Below are 22,947 nucleotides of genomic sequence, written 5' to 3' on the forward strand. Positions count from 1 at the left end.
TATGACCCAAGAGGTCCCTGGTTCAATTCCCTGTCAGGGCATATGCCTGGGTTTTGAGCTTGATCCCCAGTAGGGGGCGTGTAGGAGGCAGCAGATCAATGTTCCCCTCTTGCATCAATGTTTCTATGTCTCTATCCTTCTCCCTTCCCCTCTCTCTCCCAAAAATCAATTTAAAAAACATATTTTAAAAAATAAATAAGTGCATTTAAATAAAATTTGCGAAAAGATGTTTTATTATCTACAATTGTTTATTCATTACTACAAAACACAAGTGTAAGGAAGTTAGAAAAGTAGCATATATAAAATGCATTCATTGTAAAAGTTTTATGTATACCACAGGCACACCTAAATATGAATTTCACATGGATTCCTTATCAGTGTCTAATACATGTAAATATAATTGAATTATGTAATGATATTTAATAATTAAAATTGATAACAACTAAATTAAATCTGATTAATTAAGTTTAAATCTAATAAACTTAATGTGATGAAGGTGATGAAAATGCTATCATTATCATTAACACATAATCTCATGGCACTAGATATATAATGTAGGGAAAGTTGCTTTGCAAATTGTTTGGTGAATTCAAAAATTTGCAAGTGAAATCTGCCAAATATAGAAAAGTTAAAATTTTTCAAGTTAGTTTAAAAACAAACAAACATTTTTTTCAAACAAATAGCAGTGAATTCACAAACAGAAATCTATGGCAGTAGCCACAGAAAGGAAAACAGAGTAGTCTTTTCATGAATTATATTACTGCATATATTCTATTCTGAAAATAAAGCTTTTGTCTCTAAAAGTAAACCCTGTTCATGTATTCAACATGTATTCATGGAGTGCTTAGCGTGCCAGGCACTATGCTAAGGCACTATGCTAAGGACTGGGAATACACCAGTGAGAAAGTACACAGCCTGGTGCTCAAAGAGATTGCAGTCTAGTAGAGGAACAGATATCTGTCAAACACATCAATGTAATTACAGTTCTGACTAGTGTTTTGAAGAAGTGACATTTAAAATACCACTTGAAAGATGAGTGAGTGGTCCAGTGAAGGGGCGGGGAAGAAAACCACTCTTTATGAGTAAACAGAAAGCAAAGCAAACAAATAACAGCAGCGTTTACAAAGTTCCCTGAGGAAAATTAGGCTGCTCGAGATGAGCTGCCGGGAGCCGGTCCATCCTTGCTGTTTCAAGGGACCTGGCATATATGGCATACGGTTCTTAATATGTTTGCTCACCTTCTTGGCGCTGTGTTTTAACCAAAGTCACCTCTCCGAGAAAGGTTGAATCCCCAGGTAGGGATTTTCCCCTGAAGTTAGGGAGGGAATAAAACCCCTCAACTAAGTGCCAGGCGGGTAATTAATCCCTTTAACTACGAACAATCATGCTTAAACTACATAATCTTTTCTCCCTGGAATGGAGATAAGAAACGCCCTAACCTTTGTAATAGAGATTGATAGGATTGAATCAACTGGTATAAATACAGTTGTAACAAGACAGAAACACTCAGAACTTAGAACAGAATCAAGAAGACACAACCTACACGGAGCCTAGAGACAGAAGAACTTCGCTGGAGAGAGCATGCCGGAGGATCCTGGAGAGGGACTGGCCTCGGAGCCTAGAGACAGAGCCTAGCGGGAGAACATGGCAAGGGATCCTGGACTGAACCTGACTACAGAGATTGGCAGGAGAACCTGACTGGAACCTGGACACTGAACCTGACTGGAGAGCCTGGACAGAACCTGGCTGGAGAACCTAGCGAGGAACATGGCTACAGAATCTCGCTGGAGATCCGAAGCAGAACCTCTCTGGAGATCCAGACCAGAACTTGGCTGGAGATCCGGGCTAGAGATCCTGGCAAAGCTGCTGATCAACTGAATGCTGTCTCCGTGTCCTTCCTTCTTCGCCGACTCCGTCCACGCCTTTGGGGACCCCTGGACCCGCTGGGGATGGACCCCGGCAATGAGCAAGACTGGGGTGTGACTAGAACTTGGTAATAGAGAGAGTGACTGGAGACAACACAAGAGAAGCTACTGGTAACCATTATTCAGAGCCCTATAGGTTAGTTAAGGCTTTTTGTTTTCATCTGAAAGCACTGAGAGGTGATTGAAGCATTCTGGGTAGGAGACTGAATTAATCTCATGACCCCGACATGAATTAATCAGTCCAGGTCAGCACATTGAGGGCTACTGATCTCAGCACTTGCAACTCCTAAATCTTTTCAAAGCCAGTTCTCAAAGCCAGAACATTTGAAGATCTCTGGCTCCCACATCTCTCACCTCCTGTTGCTTTCTTGGAGGGAGATTTTCTGACTCCTGTAGACTTACTTGTTTCTCTTCTAAGAGGCCTGGAATCTATTTGAAGATGCCTTTCCTCAGGTGAGCTCCACATTCCAGAGGAGGGCTTTGAGGCTTTGTGTACCAAGTTTATTCCCCAGCCCGCTTTCTGACTTTGACTGGAATTGTGAAAGCTGGATAGAAAAACATCACAACTAAGTATAATTTCAACTTGTCAGTTTGTTATAAATCATGCATTCTCAATGTCACTGTTGCCCCCAACAGGGCAAAACTTGTGAGGGCAAATAAAAAATTTACACCCGGCCAGCGTGGCTCAATGTCAACCATCAACCTATGAACATCAACCTATGAACCAGGGCACATGCCCAGGTTGTAGGCTCAATCCTCTGTGTGGGGCATGCAGGAGGCAGCTGGTCAATGATTCTCATCATCGATGTTTCTATCTCCCTCTCCTTCTCCCTATCTCTCTGAAATCAATAGCCATTACTCAGGGTCGTATAGGTTAATTAAGGATTTTTATTTTCATCCTAAAAGCACTAAGAGGTGATTGAAGCATTCTGGGTAGGAGATTTTTTGTTTTTGATATTACAGATGTCTCCCCCCTCTTCTTTACCCTCCTCCAAAATAAGATCTGAAGCAGGGAGGCATGGAACAGACTGACATACCTTGATGTTGGGTTGAGGGTACGGGAAGAGATAAACCAAATAACTTATATGCATAGCCCATGGTCACGGGCAATAGGGTGGTGAAGAGAAATGGTATTTTAAATGTAAAACTTGTATTTCACGTGAGGACTAAAAGCTATTCCAAAAGGATGTTTCATCAGTCCTCAAAGCAATCTATTTTATCTAGAAACACGGAAGAGCACTCTTGTGTTCTAATGTCTCTCCATGGGGATAACAATTAATTGTTTTCAATTCAGGCCCAGGAGCCCTAATCTTTGAGTAGCAGAGGGATCTGAGGAGGTGTTTCTGTGATGATCGTGGTTCTTCAGTGGGAGTTTGGTTGCTCAGGAACCTCCCTGGCCTGGTACGCCAGCACCTAAGGAACTGATGAGCCAGACACTCAGTGAAGGTTAATACAGAATCAGCGTTGGCCTCAGAATCACTCCTACCCACCCCTTCCTCTCACCTCTCAACCTGAGCATATCTATTGAACAACCATTCTTTCCAAAGACTATCTGCCTTCCCTAAAATGCCAACGTCATGCTACATTTGCAACAGGAATATATCATCTGCTCTAGCAAATCCAGAGAGAAAGTAATGGACTTCAAACCCGAGTGGCTGCACACACATTGCCACAGCATCTGTCTTTCTAATGACTTGAATATGCTTGTGTCTCTGCTCTAAGGATCCAGATTTTTCATTTTAATAGAATTCTCTTCTGAAACTATTGCCATGAGGGACCAGATTTCTCTACCTGCCAGTCTGTTTTCTGAAGGCATTGGGCACTTTAGATCCATTATATGCTCCTTTAGAAGGAGCTGGCTCCTTCTCTATGTGTAAAACAGAAAAAATGTGTATGTCGAAAATATGGATCAGAATTTTTATGGTATTTTACTCATAAGATTAATGTAGTTCAAGGTCGTCGACCCAGTTTTGCCTCAGTGGGTTGAGTTCATAGACTAGATATACTTCCTGAGACCCAGGGAAATACACATGTATTTCATTCCATGCTTTAACCTCAAGAACCCACAACTTCTCTTTTTCTTTCCTTTCTCAGGGCTCTTCCCGCCATGATGCAGTGGGTCAGCACGCAGAAACCAGGAGAGAGCGGCATCAATATTGTCACTGCCGATTTTGTAGAACTTGGTGATTTCATCAGCACTGTCATAAAGCTCAACTATGTCTTTGATGAAGGAGAAGCCAACACTTGATAGTACCATTTTGAGCATTCATGAATAAGATAGAGAAGACTCATTGTATTAGGCATATTATCTAGAAACACTCTGATCTTCCTATTCCACTGAGTGAGGGAATTAGGGCTGGCAGTGGGTGGGAAAAGGGGAAATCCATTTCTTGAGTGGTTATTGTCATAGTCTGCATTAGTATAAATATTTCATTTCCCATTTGATGAGCAAAATCTACTTCTAGTGTTAGAGATTTAAAAAAAGACCAGTGACATTTGTTTTTCAGAATTAGTCTTTGTAATGTATAACTCACAAGTGTTGACTTGATTGTGTTTCTGATTTCAACCTAGATCTGCTATGCTCTCTGTATCTTCTAACTGAACCTTTTCACCCCACCCCCTTACTCACTCTTCTTAATCAGATGCTGTATGGGACTCAAAACAATTGACTGTCCCAACAGAATGTGTATTGCATTGTTGTAGTGAAATTTATTTGTTGTGTGGGACATGGTATAATATTCTGTTGTCATCTGCAATTGGGCAATCATTGCTAACTCTTTGTCATAGAAAATATGCATCAAAAGTTTCCCTGCATCAGTAATATTGAAGGCCATAATCAGTGATTTTTTGTGTCATACAAAAATAATAGTGTTTCACTGTATTTCTATTTAAGGCAGCTATAAATATAGAGTAAATAATTCTTTGGAAGAACTACTTGTGCCAACTTTAAATGGGGGGACTGGGAAGAGATGGTTGCTAATTTAATTCAAGAATCCCCTAGTAACATTGCCCTACAAATGCCCAGTAAATGAAAAATTATGAGTGAAGAGTGTGTTAAAATCAGAGAACTCTGCAAAGAACTCTTACAAAAGCTCTCCTGCCAATTCTCTTGATTGAAAAGGGGTTGGGGGTAAGGAGAGAAAAGGAAGAAGAAAGAAATGAAAGATTATTCAAGCTTTCCTATCAAGTTAGGACTTCTAAATATGTAATTCTAAATCCCAGATTTTGAGGACCATATTTCAAGAAGCTTTACTTGGAGGTTTTTTTTAAATTAATGTTGAAAAAGGAGGAAGGGTGGCAGGACTCAAAGCAATGCTTTTGAAACTCTGTCCATGAAGTTTCAAGAATCCATGAACCATCTTTAGCAGATTCTCAAATATGTGTGACCTGAGCAGACTCTACTGAAAACTGACACAGACTCACCCCTCTGGGTTCCATCCTCCCCTAGGGTTGAGAATGAGACAGAGATAAAAGTTTCTGTGTCCAGCATTTGTCAGTCCGTTTCTACAGAGAAAAAAAAAAAAGATAATGCAACTATGAGTATTGCTTCATCCTTGTTGTCTTTATGATATCTGACAACGCTAAAATCATCTTAAAAGAGCACAATAATCTTTATATGCCTCACAGGAATATAGTGAGGCATTTATAAAATTTATAAAATTTGCTGAAATTCTTAGGATTATGAATTATTTTATCTAAATATTTAGAAATAATCATGCATCAATCGTTTCCTGGGACAACACAGCCGACAGAAATAGAAGCGTTCTCTCAGCTTCTAATTAATCTAAATGTAAGGCATGTGGTTAAGTCTCTGAGACCTAGGAAAGGGAGTTGATTCTAGGATTATGTATGTCCAGATTATAAATAATGAAGAGTTGTTTACATGGTTATAAAGATTCATTATCAGAAAATAGTATTTACTAGCAATTGCAGGAAAGATAAATTGTTTGTACTGAAGAGAATGATTATGAAAAGTATGTAAGTAGATGTGATAGACCAAGTACCATGCAAATACACGCAGCGGATCTGGTCTACATTCCACTTGTGTATGTTTTTCCCTACACAATATATCAATACACACCCACTCCTATGCAGAGAGATTAAAATACACACAAACACAGGCATGGACAGACACAATCAAATTCTTTTTTTCAAGTGAAAATATTGATAATATAAAATAATTTAATTGTAAGACTGTGAAACCCTTAACAATGTATAAAAAAGGAGAAGACCTTTGAAAGTAGAGTAGCTGATCATATTCAAATATTTTTGTAAAGATAATCCAGCTTGGGACTTAATTATTTGCAAATATAGTTTTCTTTCTGCTTTGCAGTTGTATTGTCTTCCTGTGACTTTCACCTGTTCCTTACGTGCAATTGAATATGAATCTTTTTTCAAGGACTCTGGATTATTAAAATTTATGTCCCGTAAATTTGCTTTTGGGGCAAGTTTTCTCGATGACTATCCATTGTTCATCCCTCAGGAAGATCTTCAGCCAAGCACACTTGAAATGACACAGGATTTAACTTACAAATATGACAGGAAACAGATCTTTCAACATATTCATGAAAATTAGTAAAATAGAGGTAATGGTGTTGTATTTTCTTGAAGTTAGATGCCTTCCTATAAAGTTTGCTTAGAGTAAGCTTTGCTATATTTGTCATTTTAGTGCTGGAAAAAAACACCTGCTGAAGGATTAGACTAATTGTGCAATTTCTTAACTGGAGAAAGTTCTCTATTGCTACTAATGATATATTTGACAAAAGGTATCTTCAAGCCACTTACTGTTTCCACGTGGACACAATGCTATGTAGCAAGCACTGAGAGAAAGGGGACTTGCCTTAATTTCTAAAGGAGGGAGCAGATAGAAGTGAACTGTGGTCTTCCAACGGGGTAGAGAGTCCACTAGAAGGGATTTCTTTGAAAGGAGGGGAAAGAGAAGGTGCCTTTGGCTGTCTTCCGTTTATTGGCCCTGCCCTGAGCACTTAGGGAGCATGCTGGGGGGGGGGGGGGGGGAGGGCTAATGGTATGCAATCAGAACTTACCCTCAGCCTGTGCTTCTTTGTCTTAGCTGGGCAGTGTCTTTCTAGACAAGCTACGAGTAAAGGGCTACGAAGAGGCCCCAAGATGGTAGGCGATACATCTTGGTGTACTTTGTGTTCTTCTTGTTTCTTAAGACTTTATGTCACAAATTCAAGGCAAAAAATACAGAACAAAATGCAACTCCCATCTAATCTACAGCAGGAAGTCAAAGGAGTGGGTGGGATGGATGAGGGAACTTATGCAAAGAGAGTCATTTTTGGTTTGCTCTCCTGTCTGTAATTTTGAAGGACCAAAATGGGATGCTCCTGCCATTATCATTTATGTCTCCCTTATTACTACACAATCATGTGAATGCAGAGAATGAGGAGGCATTGTTTCAAGGCCTTAGGATATTCTGTATGATGACCTCAATATTCACTTTCAGCCATATTGGGAAAAGTCACTTTCATGAAGTGCCACCTATTAGTGAATGTATTAGTGCATAAAGCGTTCGGCATGTATATGCTGTGTATCTCCACACATGCAAACACACATACACACACACACACACACACACACACACACACACACTATTCAAGTTGAAACTGTACTCTAATCACTCAACATAATTCTGTTGCCATTTTAACTCTTAAAATCAACATCTCCTACATGAGTAGGCATAAACATAATTCAAATATTTAAATATTCAAGAGGAAAAAAATCACTAGGAAACCAATGAAAAATGAGAAGATCATAAATAAGAAATGCCCAGCAGTCATAGTCTAACTACACCGTCAATTATACTTTAAGCTAGAGAATGGAACAGGGATTTGAATATATATTACAAACAAGTCCTCATCTTAAAGTTGTTTTAAGTTCTTTGAGGTTCTGACCTGTTCAGGTTCTCCCCTGTTAGAATTTTAGTCTGGAAAGTTGGAAGCTTCAGGAAATGCATGTTTTTGTGAATTTTTCAGTTCTACAGTTTTTCAGATCCAATGACACAAATCTTCTAACCTTTGGCCACTCAACTCAATAAGAGCTCTATAGGTAGAATGCTCGCCCTTTGAACTGCTCATAGAAAATGTTGCACAGTGTCCCTCAGGATATGCTAAACAAGGTTTTTTAAAAGTATTTTATTTTACAGCATTTTAGTCTTTTCAAATAGACTTCAGTGACACAATGGTGTAAATGCTATATTTGCCATAACTCATTGGTGGCTCCTGTGTTACATGCGGTTTTAAATAATGCTCTAAATTGTTTGTTTCCCCAATGACAATGATAAAGTGTTCTGTAGAATTTGTAAAATGTGTTGATTGAGTCTGTTGATAATTGTGTAATTTTTATTTCATTTGTGAGACTATTTTTAGGTATAAGTTCTAAATATATATTTGTATGAGTCAAAAGTATTTGCTGGTATGTGGTATGTGTGTGGAAATGTATTATATCTTATAAAGAAAATCAGTTATCCTAAAGAAAAGGGCACATTATGACCAGCCTTAATTCATTGCCATTTTGTTGTTGTTGCTGCAATTTGGGATTAAAATTTAAAGAGAAATTATGTCTTTGTTAGAAACGGCTTTTTAAAAAAATGATATGAGACATGTACTTTAGAACTTACCTGAGTTCCCACAATTTGTGGAAAATCTGATGCTTCTCAAAAGTTGCAAACGTCCATTAAATGATTAAGCTCATAGTCATACAATGAGACTAAATTCCCATTTGCTTCTATCACCAACAGAACCGGTTCACCTCTAAAGCTGTTCTATGCATCGAACCCAGTTTGCTTATGTTTCCCATGAAAAATTGTTTCTCCAAAGCTTTACTTTTTCAAATGGGATCTTCTCAATTCAGATGAACTGCCGTGGCTCCCTGAGGGTTGTTCAAGACCCGTCAGCATTCAGTGATCCCAACATGGCTTCCTTTTCAAAAAACAAGCATGAGACACTCTCACCCTTTTGCTATCTACCCTCGTGTGGTCTCACATTAGGAAACTCATGTCTAATCTGAGGATCTGCACAGGTTCTCATGCTCAAAGCAAAAACTCCATAATCTTCCTTTGGCTGGGATCTGGGTATGGAATATTAATCTTCTTATTTCCTCTCTTTCTTCATCCTCAATTACCTTTTTTTTTTTTCCATATTTAGGGTTGCCAGATAAAATGCAGAACACCCAAAATTTCTTTGTATCCAGTGGAAAACCTAATAAACTTCTGGTACCAGAACATAGGAGATACTGATTTTCAGATAAACAATAACTATTTTTAATATAAGAATGTCCCAAATATTTCATGAGACATACTTAAAAATTATTCACTATTTATCTGAAATTGAAATTTAACTGGGTGTCCTGTAATTTTTTCCCCTTTATCTAGTAACATCATCCATCCTGGCTCTCTTTCTTAGCTGGGCTACCTAAAAGGAGTGAAATCCTACCTCCTTCCACATCCCCATGTTAAGATACCTCATGAAAATTAGTAGTCCTAATGCCCTCCATTAAGGAAAATCTTGATTCATGCCAAGTCCCACAAATGCTTTATGAAGGACCAACTCGAAAATAGATAAAATAATCAAGTATGTACCTTTAAAAGTTTAATGCCACCACATTCAAAATTTCCCTTCACTGGCCTGTTGTGAGGTGCAGAGTGTCTCCCATTACGCCCTTAAATAACATTCCCCAGTAATTGGGACAACAACAACAACAACAAAAACACCCACACAGGAAAATGCCTCTGGAGAGCAGTGTCACCTTCTAACTCAGTACCAGGATTTCTTTGAAAATTCAATCTCTCTCTCCTCTTTTTTTTTCTTCTTTTTTAAAAAGAGAGAGAGGTAACACTTTCTTGACTGTTGGAAGAAAAGAGAGGGTCTGAGAGATGGACACAGTCCTGTTGGCGCCTCCTCAGGAGACTGGGTGGGGGTTGGGCAGCGGACGGGTGGCCGGGACAATGACGTCAGCACTCAACAAAGAGACTTGCCAAAGCAAATTATAACAACCAGCACTTTTTTCTGAGGAATTGAAAACCCAAGACACCCCAGAGTAAGAACAGGGAGATCTTGGACCCATTGCAGAGAATAAAACCATGGTGGAATTCCCAAAATAGAGTTTTCAAGTACTGTTGTATCCAACAGCAAATCCTTGACATGGTCTGAAGGTGGATGGAATTTTGGAACAGTTTTAGTACCTACCTCCTCTCTTGAAATTCCCGTAAGTGGTAAGAAAATTCGAATCCTATAATACAGCATTTCCACCACATGGCCCCACCTGCAACATTTGTGTGGGTTTGCTTCATTTCCAAAGGACGGGGGTTTGCAGAGCTGGTGACATTTCCTCCACTGGATACCAGAAATTCACCAGAGGGAGACAGGTCTGTGCCTTCTCTTTTTAGGGTCTGGTCATTGATACTTGGGTAAATGTGGTGTAAAGAAACTACATGCCAACAATTCTGTTTAGCAAATGTGATTTTTTAAAATAAGATCATGTTCTTAATGTAAGAAAAAGTTTCTTTGTATCTAGTGAAATGCTGAATAAAGTCCTGGTACCAGTTCTACTTACATTTTTATTTCATATTGATCAGTGCTTCATTATAAGCACAAGTGTGATCTCTTAAATAGGACATGACTCAGAACATCAGAAAATATAATTCTGTTTAGAAATTATGAGTCACTGTGTTAGGATTTCCTCAGAGAAAGAATACATTCTCCACCAGCAGAAACAAGGCCATAAGCATTTTCATTACATCAAAGTCAGGTGTGTCTGAACTCTGATGCTCTTCGACTCTAACATTACCACAAGAAAGCCAATGTCAATATAGCAATATTATATTAATACTAGTGCCCGGGGCACTGATTCATGCACATTGAAAGGAAATTAATTGGAAGGTGGCTGGTGGGACAGGACGGGTGAGACAGGCTGGACACGCCCTGGAGCCAACCTCCCGCAGTCCCTCCCCAGCCGGCAGCACCAGGGGAGGCAACACGGCTTGGCTCAAAGGGCATCTGCAGAGTGAGTGGGCGTCCCTCCAGCAAGTGGGGTCCCTCGGCCTGGCCTGCGGGGATCAGGCCAAAACCGGCTCTTCAACATCCCCCAAGGGGTCCTAGATTGCAAGAGGGCAGTTCTTGGATGATGCATCCTGGAATTGGGCTCCCTCCTCTCTGGTTCTGGGGTGCATCACTCAAGAACTACTGCTGCCAAGTCACCGCACCTTTGCAGCTCCTGCGTTGAGTGTCTGCCCCATGGTGGTCAGTGCACATCATAGCTACTGGTCAGAGTATCTGCCCCTGGTGGTCATTGCACGTCATAGCTACCAGTTGGATGGTTGGACAGTTGCTTAGCCATTTAGGTAGATAAATAGATAGATGATAGATAGATAGATAGATAGATAGATAGATAGATAGATAGATGATTGATAGATAGACGATAGATAGATAGTCTTGATATTATAAAACACCATCTTGAGGTAAAAGCTTAGGGTGAAGAAGTCAACTTTTGCTGAACCTCAATCATGCCCAGTACATGAGATTTGCCAAATAAATCCTATATTCAAATCATTCTTAAAACAAACAAAAACATTGTGATAGTATTATAAAGATAATCCAGCAAGAAAAGGTGTGGTCCAAGGTTATATTTGAAGTTGAACTTGGACATAAATCCTCCAAAAGGCTTTGTTTATTATATACACTGATAGGTTTATGACATTAGAGGATTTCTATTTATAAAGCTGTAATGATCTTACATTTATGGAAGAGTCTATATCTATAAATAATGCTCCACATAATCATATTTTTCCTTAACATAACATTGCTATCATTTCTTCAGAGCCATTATGTATTTCTTCATTCATTCAGCAAAAATTTGTTGAATGCCTGCTAAGTACTGCAGATATTTCTAAACTTTTTTTTAGGAAAATGGATGAAATCCATCTTTGCTTGTTTCTCACTAGAGCTAATAGGTGGCACCATTTTGTCCTCAACCAAATAAACGTAAATTTATTCTCAATGACCTTTATCCCCAGATAGTAAAACTGAAGTTATTCCCAAAAGCCTAAGAAGAAAAGAACAATTTTTATTATTCCAGGAATAATTGGGAAAAGTTTGTTCGTGGCCACATATAATACAGAGTAGGTCCCTCCCCTCTACAGGCCACAATCTGGGTCACTGTGGGCAGGACACGCGTGAAGGACACTGTGCAAGCTCAGATGCCACCTGCTGTTGGAGCTCACCTCCAGGGTTTCTGATGAAACTGCTTTTCCTTTACACCCAGTGTAAACATGATCCAATTGGGCATCCCAGATCGAGAGGGAAAACATCATCTGGAACTGGAGGAAATAGTTCTTTGAAGTGAAAGTGGTACTGTGGCTTACTGTGATGTGATGGTGGTTTTGACATTGGCTCTCTACATGTGGGCCAATATATGACTTTGGTAATGTGCCCTAATAATGGCTGCACTGGAGTCAAGAGGCAGAAAGTGAACTTAAACGTAACAAGGCACCTTCTACCATATTCAGCCTTTAGTCCTGTGGATAGAAGTGTTCCTAGAACCTTGTGGAGCCACTTAGCAAGGTGAACCACATCACATTCTAGAACAGCCATGGGCAAACTACGGCCCGCGGGCCGGATCCGGCCCATTTGAAATGAATAAAACTAAAAAAAAAAAAAAAAGACCGTACCCTTTTATGTAATGATGTTTACTTTGAATTTATATTAGTTCACGCAAACACTCCATCCATGCTTTTGTTCTGGCCCTCCGGTCCAGTTTAAGAACTCATTGTGGCCCTCGAGTCAAAAAGTTTGCCCACCCCTGTTCTAGAATCTAGATGGTGGGATTGAGTGCCCTCAGTGCCGGGAAGATGGGTTGGGGAGAGGCCAGTGCTGGCAGCTCCTGAGACATTTCTTGTAAGAGTGCTGTTCTCCACTCACACTCTTTTCCCCATAGGAATGTGTAAGCTTGACCGCCTGGGGTTTGCTGAGAAATGACTAAGAAAAAAATCTTTGCCTCAGCACAACTGCTCAGCTACTGTTAAATTGTATTCTTTTATTTGGGGGGAAATGTGCCTGCAGACTGGTCTCTATTTTGGCACAGGGAAATGGCAGGAAACAATAATTTAGAACCAATAATTATTTTTTAATTGGACTATAAGATTACTCATCTCTTAAGCAGTGAAGATAAGAAGCACATCTTAGCAATTTCTGTATTCCCGGGGCATGGCAATTATTAAAACATGTTCAGAAACAATGAAATGAAAGGGTGGGTGCTTATGACCCAATCAAATGGTGGACAAGGGCTTGATAAGGGCCGTGAATATGCTGAGCACCAGGTGGTTATGCAGGTTCAGAAAGTCCCCGTCCTCCACCTCCTGTGTTCCTTGGAGAACTACTGACAACACCGAGAGAATTGAGGGGAAATGTACTGCGTGACATTCTCTCCAAGAACAGAAAGACCCAGTTTCTTAGCTATAAAGTCAACACAAACTCTGCAAAGAGTATTTACCCAGGGGAACTTGGCTTCTGGTGCTACTTAAAAGGAGCTGAGAAAGGGTATGGGAAGGTATTATATTTTGAGACTCAACACAGTCTCTCTCCTCTGAGCCCCGAGGCTTTCTTCCTGGTCAAATTTATCTTCCTGAATGTTTCTTCTTTCAAGAAATTATCAAATAGGCCTCTGATGGACCCACCCTCCAATTTTATTACTTAGGCCCATTCTCGAATCCCAGATGCACGAGCCTAAAAGAGCGAGCATCTCCTGCCAGCAGCCATCTTCATGCATGGGCAAATGACACAACTGGGGAGGAGACTGTGTTCAAATTCCCAACTTCTCCTTAGTAGGAGTCTCTCTTCCCCTCCCCACCCCAAACAAAACCTGTTCCCTCACAAACAACGGGACGAGCTCAGTCACCATGAAGTGTTAATAGGGCTATGAGAGTGGTTTTCCAATGTTTCTTCCTTTAAGGAGCATTTGCAGAAAACGGAAACTCACAGAACAATATGTGACAGGACAGCTTTTATAAGGGAAAGGCCAGTAAGTAGCTTTGTGTCCCCCTGCCCTACCATGACGTTTTCCTGGAGAGCCCTATGCAAAAGCCTAGGACTTCCTGGAGCTCACTTTTTAAACTTATTGTGAACACAGTTATCAGAATCTTACTAAAATGCAGATTCTGATCCAGCAAGTCAGGGATGGGGCCCCATATTCTGCCTTTCAGACAAGCTCCCGAATGATGCTACTGCGGCTGCACAGGCATCCCACTCCCCGTAGCTAGGCTACGCAGCCCGCCTTAACGCAACTGCTTCAAACTATTGACTTTCCCACGAGACATTTGGTCGGGGAAAGAGAATAAGTGAGAAGATCTCTCATTATGAACCAATTTGCGTGGTGGGATTATCATAGGAAAGAAAGCTATCATACTTAAAACATTTTTGTTTCCCAAACCTAGTCAACCTATAACCACCAGCAGCTACTCATGGTCTGATGAAGTCAGGTATATGAGAGGTCACCCAGAAGGTGAAATACAGGTCACCTCACCAAACACAGGAAAGCCTAGAGTTGCTAGAGAGTTCTGTGAACGGGTAAAGTCTGGATGAAATGCAAGCACAACGCTATTTTGATGGGCTCGAAGCAAGCTAGGGCTGTCAGGGTCTGGACTGCAAAGCAGGCCCAAGGTCCTGTTTCCTTTGGCCCCACAAAGCTGAGGCAGCTGTGGAGTGCTGCCGGCAGAGACCCTCGTCTGAAGCTCTGCTGCCGGGTTGTGAATTGAGGCTGCTTTCCTGGGTCAAAGTGACTTAGATCCTGCGTGTAGAGTGGAATGTTTCCTTCTTGCTGGTGTCCTTTCAAATAGCCGTAGTCACTCAAGACGGGGTTATGATGACACAGAGCTGCAGCGCGTCCTTGGGAGAAAGAACATTTCCTGTTCACTGTGCAGAGCTGCCTTTGTCTGTGCCGTTATTCCAGCCTGGTGCGTGGCCAGGCAGATTCCACTTTCTCAGTCCAGTTCACTTTACCTTCTTAGTAGGTGATAGACATCCAACCCAAATTAATTTAAGCCAAAAATTGGGGGCATATTTTTCAAGCTAATTGAATCTGGAAAAGAAGTAGCTTTGGGGGTGACAGGATCTGGGATCTCACATATCATTGGGCTAGATTTCTGCCATCTCTCAGTTTTCCTTTCTTCTGTGTGGAGTATATGTAAGTAGGATTTTCCCACACTGAGTCAAGATGACCAAAGAGTACTTCTTTTCCCAATAGTTTCAACCAAGAAAAAAAGATTTGAGTCTTCCCTGATCTGATTTGAGCCTGAACCCAATTTCCCAAGCAAACACTGCACCCATGAGAATGGCCTGAGAATGGGAAACGGTGATTTACAAGGAAAGGCAAAACTCTGCTACTGAAAGATGTAAGAAGGTGCTCCGATCAGGCACAGATACAAATGTCCTCCACAAAGGTTTCCAACACCCCTGAACTTGTGCCCTGGAGGGCCATGGCCTTTATTTACCCATCAGGTTGGCTTGACTGCTTTGATGCCAGTTCTGAATCCCAAGGATGAGAAGGAATTCAGGGAGGGGCATCACAGTGGGCAGAACCTGGTGAGGTGAGCCACTCTGCCTGGTCACTTCCTCTATTTTCCATGGGTCCCTTGGGAGGGGCTAAGCATGGGATCGGTCTTTACCACTTAAAATCTTTTTAGCAACAATTCCTCCATCTTCATGTCTAGTCCCTGGTCCAGATCAGTTGTGTGTAAGGAGTCAGGCAAAGTTTCTTTTCTTGCTTAGAATGCCTGCCCGAGAGAAAGGGGAACCAATGTGCTCTGGTAGGCATCAGGAGAATCTGGATATTTCCATGATGCAGGAGTCCAAGGAGTTCTTCCTCCCCTCCAGGGCACCCACCAGAAAAGTATGGGTTAGAACTTCTATGCCCCAGGAAATCCTAAGGTTTGAACAAATATCGATCTCCCTCCCCTCGCTCTGCTTCCATGCGCTGGCCTTCACTACATTCTTTCCCAGACACAGTCTGTGCCTCTTCCTCGGTGCCTAAGAAGGCCTTCTATCGGGAACCACACTTTGCCTTCCTTTATGGAAAAAAAAAAAAAAAACAATTACAACACTTACAATGCTTCCCCTGTTAAAATAAACTTTACACATGCATTCTCTCATTTAATACGCACAAAACCCTACCAGAAAATATCTCATTTTATAAATGAAGGAAGTGGGTTCAGAGATGTTAAATGACCTATTCAGGATTACATGGCTGTTGAGCAGAGGATGGTTTTTACTCGTATTCTCTTACTATAGATCTCATGGTTTCTCACTAGGCTTTGTTACAATTGCCTGCCTTTCTGCCACTTACCTTCCTCACTACCACAGTTATACCACTATACCACCCCAATGAGATTCCAGATGAACTCAGCTAATCTAAGCTGACACTCCCCAACAATAAATTGATTAACTGTGGACATAGCACATAGTGAAGAAAAATCTTAAATTCTTCAGTCGATGTAAACAGATACTTTATCAGAAAAAATGGAGAAGTAGAATTTTTTGCTAGTTACCAAATGTGCTTAAGGAAGGCTTAAATTTCCCTAAACTCACAGGATTCTGAAGAATCTGGAAGCTAATATTCTAGCTAGCCAATATCCTGGAGATTAAAGAAAGTCACCGCACCTGGTTGGTATGGCTCAATGGGTGAGCATTGACTTATGTACCAAGAGGTACTGGTTCAATCCCCAATCAGGGTACATGTCCATGTTGTGAAAGAAAGACTTCACTGAAGGTCTGAATTAGGACTGTGTCCATGGGCTGGAGTAGTTTAATCAAGAAAGGGGGTATGATATGATGCCAGTGTAGTTGAGCAAAATGACAGGATCACTTGCAGGACGGGTAGAATTTAGCTTGATGGTGAGGAATAGGGAAGGGACTCTAGATTGGTGAAAGGGCAGCAGATTTGGCAAACTCCCGAGCCTGAACCCATCTGGTACTTTGCTACTCACCCCTGCTGCCAGGTATGAGTTCCACCTCCTGGAAAGAATTGTGAGCCTCAGTACCATATTGCTTACTATCCCGTGTTTCCTACGTCAGTGCCTTCTAGAAGTTTCAGCACAAATGCCTATAGTCGGAAACAAAAACAATCAGAGCTAGTCTCTGGGCTTGCATTTGTTTGAGTCTACTGAGAAACTTCAAAGGCCCTCCGCTGTCCATTCCCACCACGTTCACAGGATATGAATGCTCCTCAGATGGAGCTGACCTTTAGAACAGGGTTACGTGCTATGATTTAGTAAAAGAAAACCTTGAGCCTTGGCCCCATATTAGCTAAACGATTGATGAAAATTACCTTGCAATAGAAAAAGATGGCTGTCTGTCAAAAAGAAAAATGATATGTCTTTAGTATCTGCACATTGAAGCTTCAATCGCTTCCCTGGAGACATTCTGCAGGCCGGTCACTGCTTTTTAATGATTCCATTGACGTCAGTGTCTAGTGCAACCAGCTATTTTTATATATCAATTGAAAATGCGGCAGCTATCTCTCCTCAGAATTAAATCACAGAGCAGCAACGAAGCATGTGCCTCCGCCACAAGGTAGATGAACAGGCACTTCTGGGTTATGTTAGAGAGAATATGAGTTTTTCTCAATCTGCCCTGAAGCCATGGCTGCACTTGTCAATTGTACAAATCACTGGGTGCTTTTCCTTGAAGTGTTTATAAGGAAGGAAGAAAGGGAATGTTTTGCTCTGCTGATCATCTGCAAGAAAGTTGAGCACAGTACACCAACTAAACCAGTCTTAGGAGAGCTGCAAGATTTTCAGGACGAGACAAGGGGAGGAGTGAGCATAAAATGGGTAGTGTGCTTGGCTCCATCTTAATGGTGATTCCTTTCATGAAAAAGAAAGTGGCTGATTAGGTACAGGGCCAGGGAGATTATCTGGGCCTCAGGGCACCTTCTGTGACTTTTGAGGCTATGGTTGCCTAAGAATTTCTTCAATTGGATGTATTCTAATGCAGATGTTACTGAAAATACCTCCTGATGTTTACCAGAGAGGACTCTCTGGACTAGAAAACCTTATGCATAAACACACAACAGCATCAAGACTGTGATTGATATTCTGAGCAGAATCCCCAGAGTAGCTTTGAAAACGTTTTCACGTGCTTTCACATTTTGATTAAAAATAAAGCAAATAAATGATCAACAAACAGCACATGATACACGTTCAAGAAACATTCCCTAACTGTGATGGCAAAGGCCATTTCATAAATTTTTTTAATCCCCCTATATAAAATCAATTTCTTGTACATACAATTTTGTTTGCTGCAAATTCAAAACCGTCAGCTTCTGGTGACTCCCTGTTGTCTTCCCAGGTAAGTACAGAGGTTTCAGCGTGACCCTTTGTTTGCTGGGCTGTGTTATGTGACTGCACTTTATAAATTCTGAATTTTAAATCGCAGACGATAACATCAGCTCCCAAATGTCATATCATAATGAATTGGCTTTTCAGCTTTTCAAGACATTTGCTTTCCTGGCTTCTGAAATGTCAAAGGTAAGGCTCCTGATAACAAAGCTATGCAAACCGTGTTGTATTTTTTTTTTTTTTTTGCAACAATCATAATACTTAATGGACAATTCTTCCAAACCTTGTTTGGTATGTAAAAGCCTGTGTTCTTTGTTTGATATCCTAATTGTTCAGACCGAGTTAGCTTTTAAGTAATTAATCAATTAAATCAAAACCTTCCAGTACAGCACATTTGACATGATTGATGTCACTACTTCTAGTACTGAAATTTGTGGTTTAAAAAAATATCAATGTAATGCTTAATTAATCTCTTATTTTTAATTTGTCTTTTGTTCCAGACACACAGCTGTACAGTTGCCCTTTTGAAAGTGAAGGTTCAGTAGCTAAAAAAAGAATTTCAAGGCTCATTGAATTTTTCTTCATTAACATCTTAATCTAGCACAGCTGACGTAAGAATTGCACCTTGTATCTCATGCAATGTTGCTATAAAGCAATATTAAAAATGGACTGTTATGCCTTTTTTCTATTTTCGTCAACACTCAAATGGAAATATGCATTATTGAAAGTACAGAAATTAAACCAAAGATTGTTTAATGGCTTGGCTGATTTATTTATACATGTACTCACTCATTTATTCACTACATATTTACAGAGTACCTACCTGGTAAGACCGAGCTCTGTAGGGAATATAAGAATAAATAAAGCTGAGTTTCTGGCTTCAAAAGGTTAGAATTTAAGGTGGGAAGAGACTATACCATAGCCATAGGTAATAATTCAATAGGCCAAAGACTATTCATTTCTTCTTTCTGGACATGCCTTTGAAATTAAGTTTCTAAAATTCTGAAAATGAATATTACATGGTAATTCTTGAAAAACTTACTTAAACTATGATCTAACATAGATCTACCAGCATATGCCTCCTTTGCTTAGGTCACCTTACCATTCAGCTTTCATCCTGTAACCCACTGTCTCCTCTATTGTAATGTATGTCCAATAACATGAGGCAGGCACAATGCCTTAATGTGTTCCATAATACACACACATACAGATTTCTAACAGTGACCGTCATCAAAATAGCTGTATGCATTGCTCCATTTTCAGCAAATTATTTCTTTTTTATCTCTCAGGAAAGCGAGTAGGTTTCTAATGCATTCTGATGATCATGAGCTAGCCTTCTATTACAGAGGAAGCACATAGTTTTCAGGTGGTTTAACTGATAATCAATGCTGTTCACTTGGACTCAAAACCCCTTCCTCCATATTGATATGGGAAGTGAGTAAATATAGTCATGGGACACATGCAACAAATATCCCTGGAAGGATGCTCAAGAAGCTGGTCACTTTGGTTGCCTCCAGGATTGAGCCATGGGTGGCTTAGAGAAAGTGATTGCTAGAACATTTTCACTTTATGTCTTTGTGAGCCTTTTGAACATTCATAATGTGCATATATTACCTATGTAAGCACACACATGCACATATACTTATGCAAATATGCTTGAGATTTGAAACTTCTCAGACCCCTTAATAGTAGACTCACACTTTGCTTCAAGCCCCTTCTGTGATCTGCTCTTCTATAAACCAGAGGTCCTGAAATTCTATTTCCTCTCCCCATCAAGCCAGCATTCTGTTCTTCATTCTATTTATTTATTTCTTTTTCACCATTTTTCTCAGCATCTTAAATGCCTACCACCTCCAGCTCACCCATTTACCTTCTCTCCTTATGGTCCCCTGCTCACCATGAAGAAATAAATCTTTTTATAAAATTAATATCCAAATGAATATCCAAAAAACATATGAAACAGGGTCTATTCATATCTGTCTCTCTCCACACTGACCTGTGATCTCAGGTGAGGCCAGATCTGTGAGTGTCTCAGATGCAAAGATGACATTAAAAACACATATTGTCGCCCTAGCTGGTTTTTCTCAGTGGATAGAGCATCGGCCTGAAGGCTGAAGGGTCCAAGGTTTGTTTCCAGTCAAGAGCACATGCCCAGGTTGCAGGTTTGGTCCCCAGTGTGTGTGTGGGGGGGGGGGGGAGGGGCGTGCAGGAGGCAGCCAATCAATGATTCTTTCTCATCATTGACTAGAAACCCAGTGCACAAATTTGTGCACGGGTGGGATCCCTCAGCCTGTCTGGCGATTGGGGCCAATCGGGGCTGTCTCGCCCAGTCCTGATCAGGGCTGATCTGGCTGATCGAGGCCGGATGGCCAGGGAGAGGGACCGCGGGAGGTTGGCCAGCCATGAGAGGTTGGCTCTGGGAGTGCACTGACCACCAGGGAGCAGCTCCTGCATTGAGCATCTGCCCCCTGGTGGTCAGTGCATGTCATAGTGACCAGTTGACCGGTCATTCGGTTGTTCTGTTGCTTAGGCTTTTATATATATAGATGTTTCTCTCTCTCTCTCTCCCTCTCCCTTCCTCTCTGAAATCAATAAAAATATATTTAAAAAATAATAATAAAAATACATATTGTCTTAGCACTAAAGGTGGTCAGCCTCTCTCACCTGTCCCAGAGATGTCAACAAGAAAGGATGCTCTCTCTTTTTCCTGATTAAGGACTTCTTGGACCACACAGTTTATTCCCCATCTCAGACAATCGGTAAGTAACCTAAGAAAGTATTTTTTTCATTCTGACTTTTAAAAAAAAGTAGCTGCTTTTTTTTTTTCTTTTTTTTTTTACCTGAAATTTCTTTCATAGAGAATACTGCTATCTTTGCCTGATTAAATCCAGGGACTGAACTATTACATCTAAAATGACATTTTAAATGAAATATTAGTAATATATTTTAGGAGAGAAGTGCCTTTCGTTTAAGTGGTACTCTATTTTGAGTGAGTTCCAGAGATAATGAGTCTAGAATATGGAGTAAACCTATTGTAATAATCTTAGGAAAAGATAAAATAACACTGCTTAATAGAATCCATGACTGTATTACCTTTTCAGATCTCATTCTAAAAGGAAATAAGTATACTTATTGCTTTCCTTTAAAAGAGATTTGGGAGATGTCTTTTATTAGGAACTAGTCTGCTTCTAGGAAATTAAGAACACTATCATTATATCACTAAATTGGGTCTGTTGTATTTGACTTTTAAACCTCTCCACAGAACACACAGTAGGAACTCATTAAATTATATATTGTGTAGCTTTATGTCTTGTCTTTTCAAATATAATGCATGTTCTTTGAGAAAAGGAACCAAATATTATTTAATCCATAGCATCAGTCTCAGTGTCTGACAGATGCTAAATCTGCAAGAAATGGTTGTTAAACAACTTGACTAGAGTTCAGAAGCTGTAGGGAGTTAGCAATAGATACAGCCTGGAGGAGAAACAGTGGGGGCAATAAGAATAAGCCATTTCCTTAAGGAATAGTATCTGTCAAAGAAAATCAATTGAGAGTAAAAAAATAACAAGGTTTGCTTTGTTTACAAAGGAAAATATTCAATCTGCCAGCCTTTAAAAGTGAAAATTGTTATTTATTAAATGTGTAATACACTCGAAGGAAAAGTAAGCTACTATATATAGTTTGTAAAACATGATCAATTAAAGCAAGAGGTCTAGTGAAGCAGAAGAATAAAAAAATAGAAGATGGGGAAAGCAGGGCAGGTTAGGGGAGGAAATTAATGATGAGAGTAAGAGGCAGGAGTGTGCAGGGCAGAAGTGATGGTACAAGGAGATGGAGATTTCCAAGATGTTGGTTGGTTGTACATTTTTATTGTTTATTTGGGTTGTGAAGCTCAGAAAAACTATCATTAATCAGCTTAGTTGGGTACTTAATATTTTACATAATAGTTATTACATCTCCTTATTGAAGAATTAGTTAATTAACCACTGTTCAGCACTCACTTACTTGACTCTGGAATAATTGTTTGCTGCATTCCACCACTGCATTAGGGTAACAGAGAAATAGCAGCTTGTGTTCCCACTAAATTGCCCCAGAACCAACCTTTCCTGAGAACTGTCTGGCCATCACCCCTGACTCATTCCCCAAATTCAGATTCTGGAGGCCTCTCTATTCAAATTAAAACTATTCTGCAGCAGGAGAACAGAAAGACTCAACATTTTCCTCAATAAGAATAGCAGTATCAGTCAAAGATTGTTAGTCTGATAGCTACCACTCATTAAATGATGACCGGATTACAACACTTACTCCCAGGTTCTGTGATTTGCCTTTTGCATTCATCATCTAATTTCATCCTCACAAGGGCTCTCATTTTCATCTCTACAATCCTAAACATAAGGCCGTGGGCCAAAGGTGCCTGATGAAGGTATGCCCTCCACAAAGCTGTTAAATGTAGTCCTTGGCTGGTGATATAATGATTTCCATCCCTTCCCCCACCCCCAACCTGACCCATTCCCACATCTTCTGGTAGGTTACCTCCATTTGAATAGTCCCGTTCCAGAAAGCATTATACACACACACACACACACACACACACACACACACACACACACACACACACACACCCATCCACAGATTTAGTATAATCTGCTAATTGGGGGATTTATTGCATTTTAG

At 40.3% G+C, this 22,947-nt stretch overlaps 1 protein-coding gene across 1 annotated transcript in view; it reads left to right on the plus strand.

Annotated features, from left to right (window-relative positions):
- The window catches only part of PLCXD3 (phosphatidylinositol specific phospholipase C X domain containing 3), a 135,203-nt gene extending 124,703 nt beyond the window's left edge, over window positions 1-10,500 (plus strand). Inside the window, exon 3 of the mRNA XM_059694864.1 lies at window positions 4,020-10,500. Within this exon, the coding sequence (XP_059550847.1) occupies window positions 4,020-4,173 (154 nt within the window). The 3' untranslated portion in view covers window positions 4,174-10,500. The remainder of the gene's footprint in view (window positions 1-4,019) is intronic.
- Window positions 10,501-22,947: the final 12,447 nt, after the last annotated feature.

Source organism: Myotis daubentonii, chromosome 4, assembly GCF_963259705.1.
Source record: "Myotis daubentonii chromosome 4, mMyoDau2.1, whole genome shotgun sequence".
Classification (NCBI taxonomy): Eukaryota; Metazoa; Chordata; class Mammalia; order Chiroptera; family Vespertilionidae; genus Myotis; species Myotis daubentonii.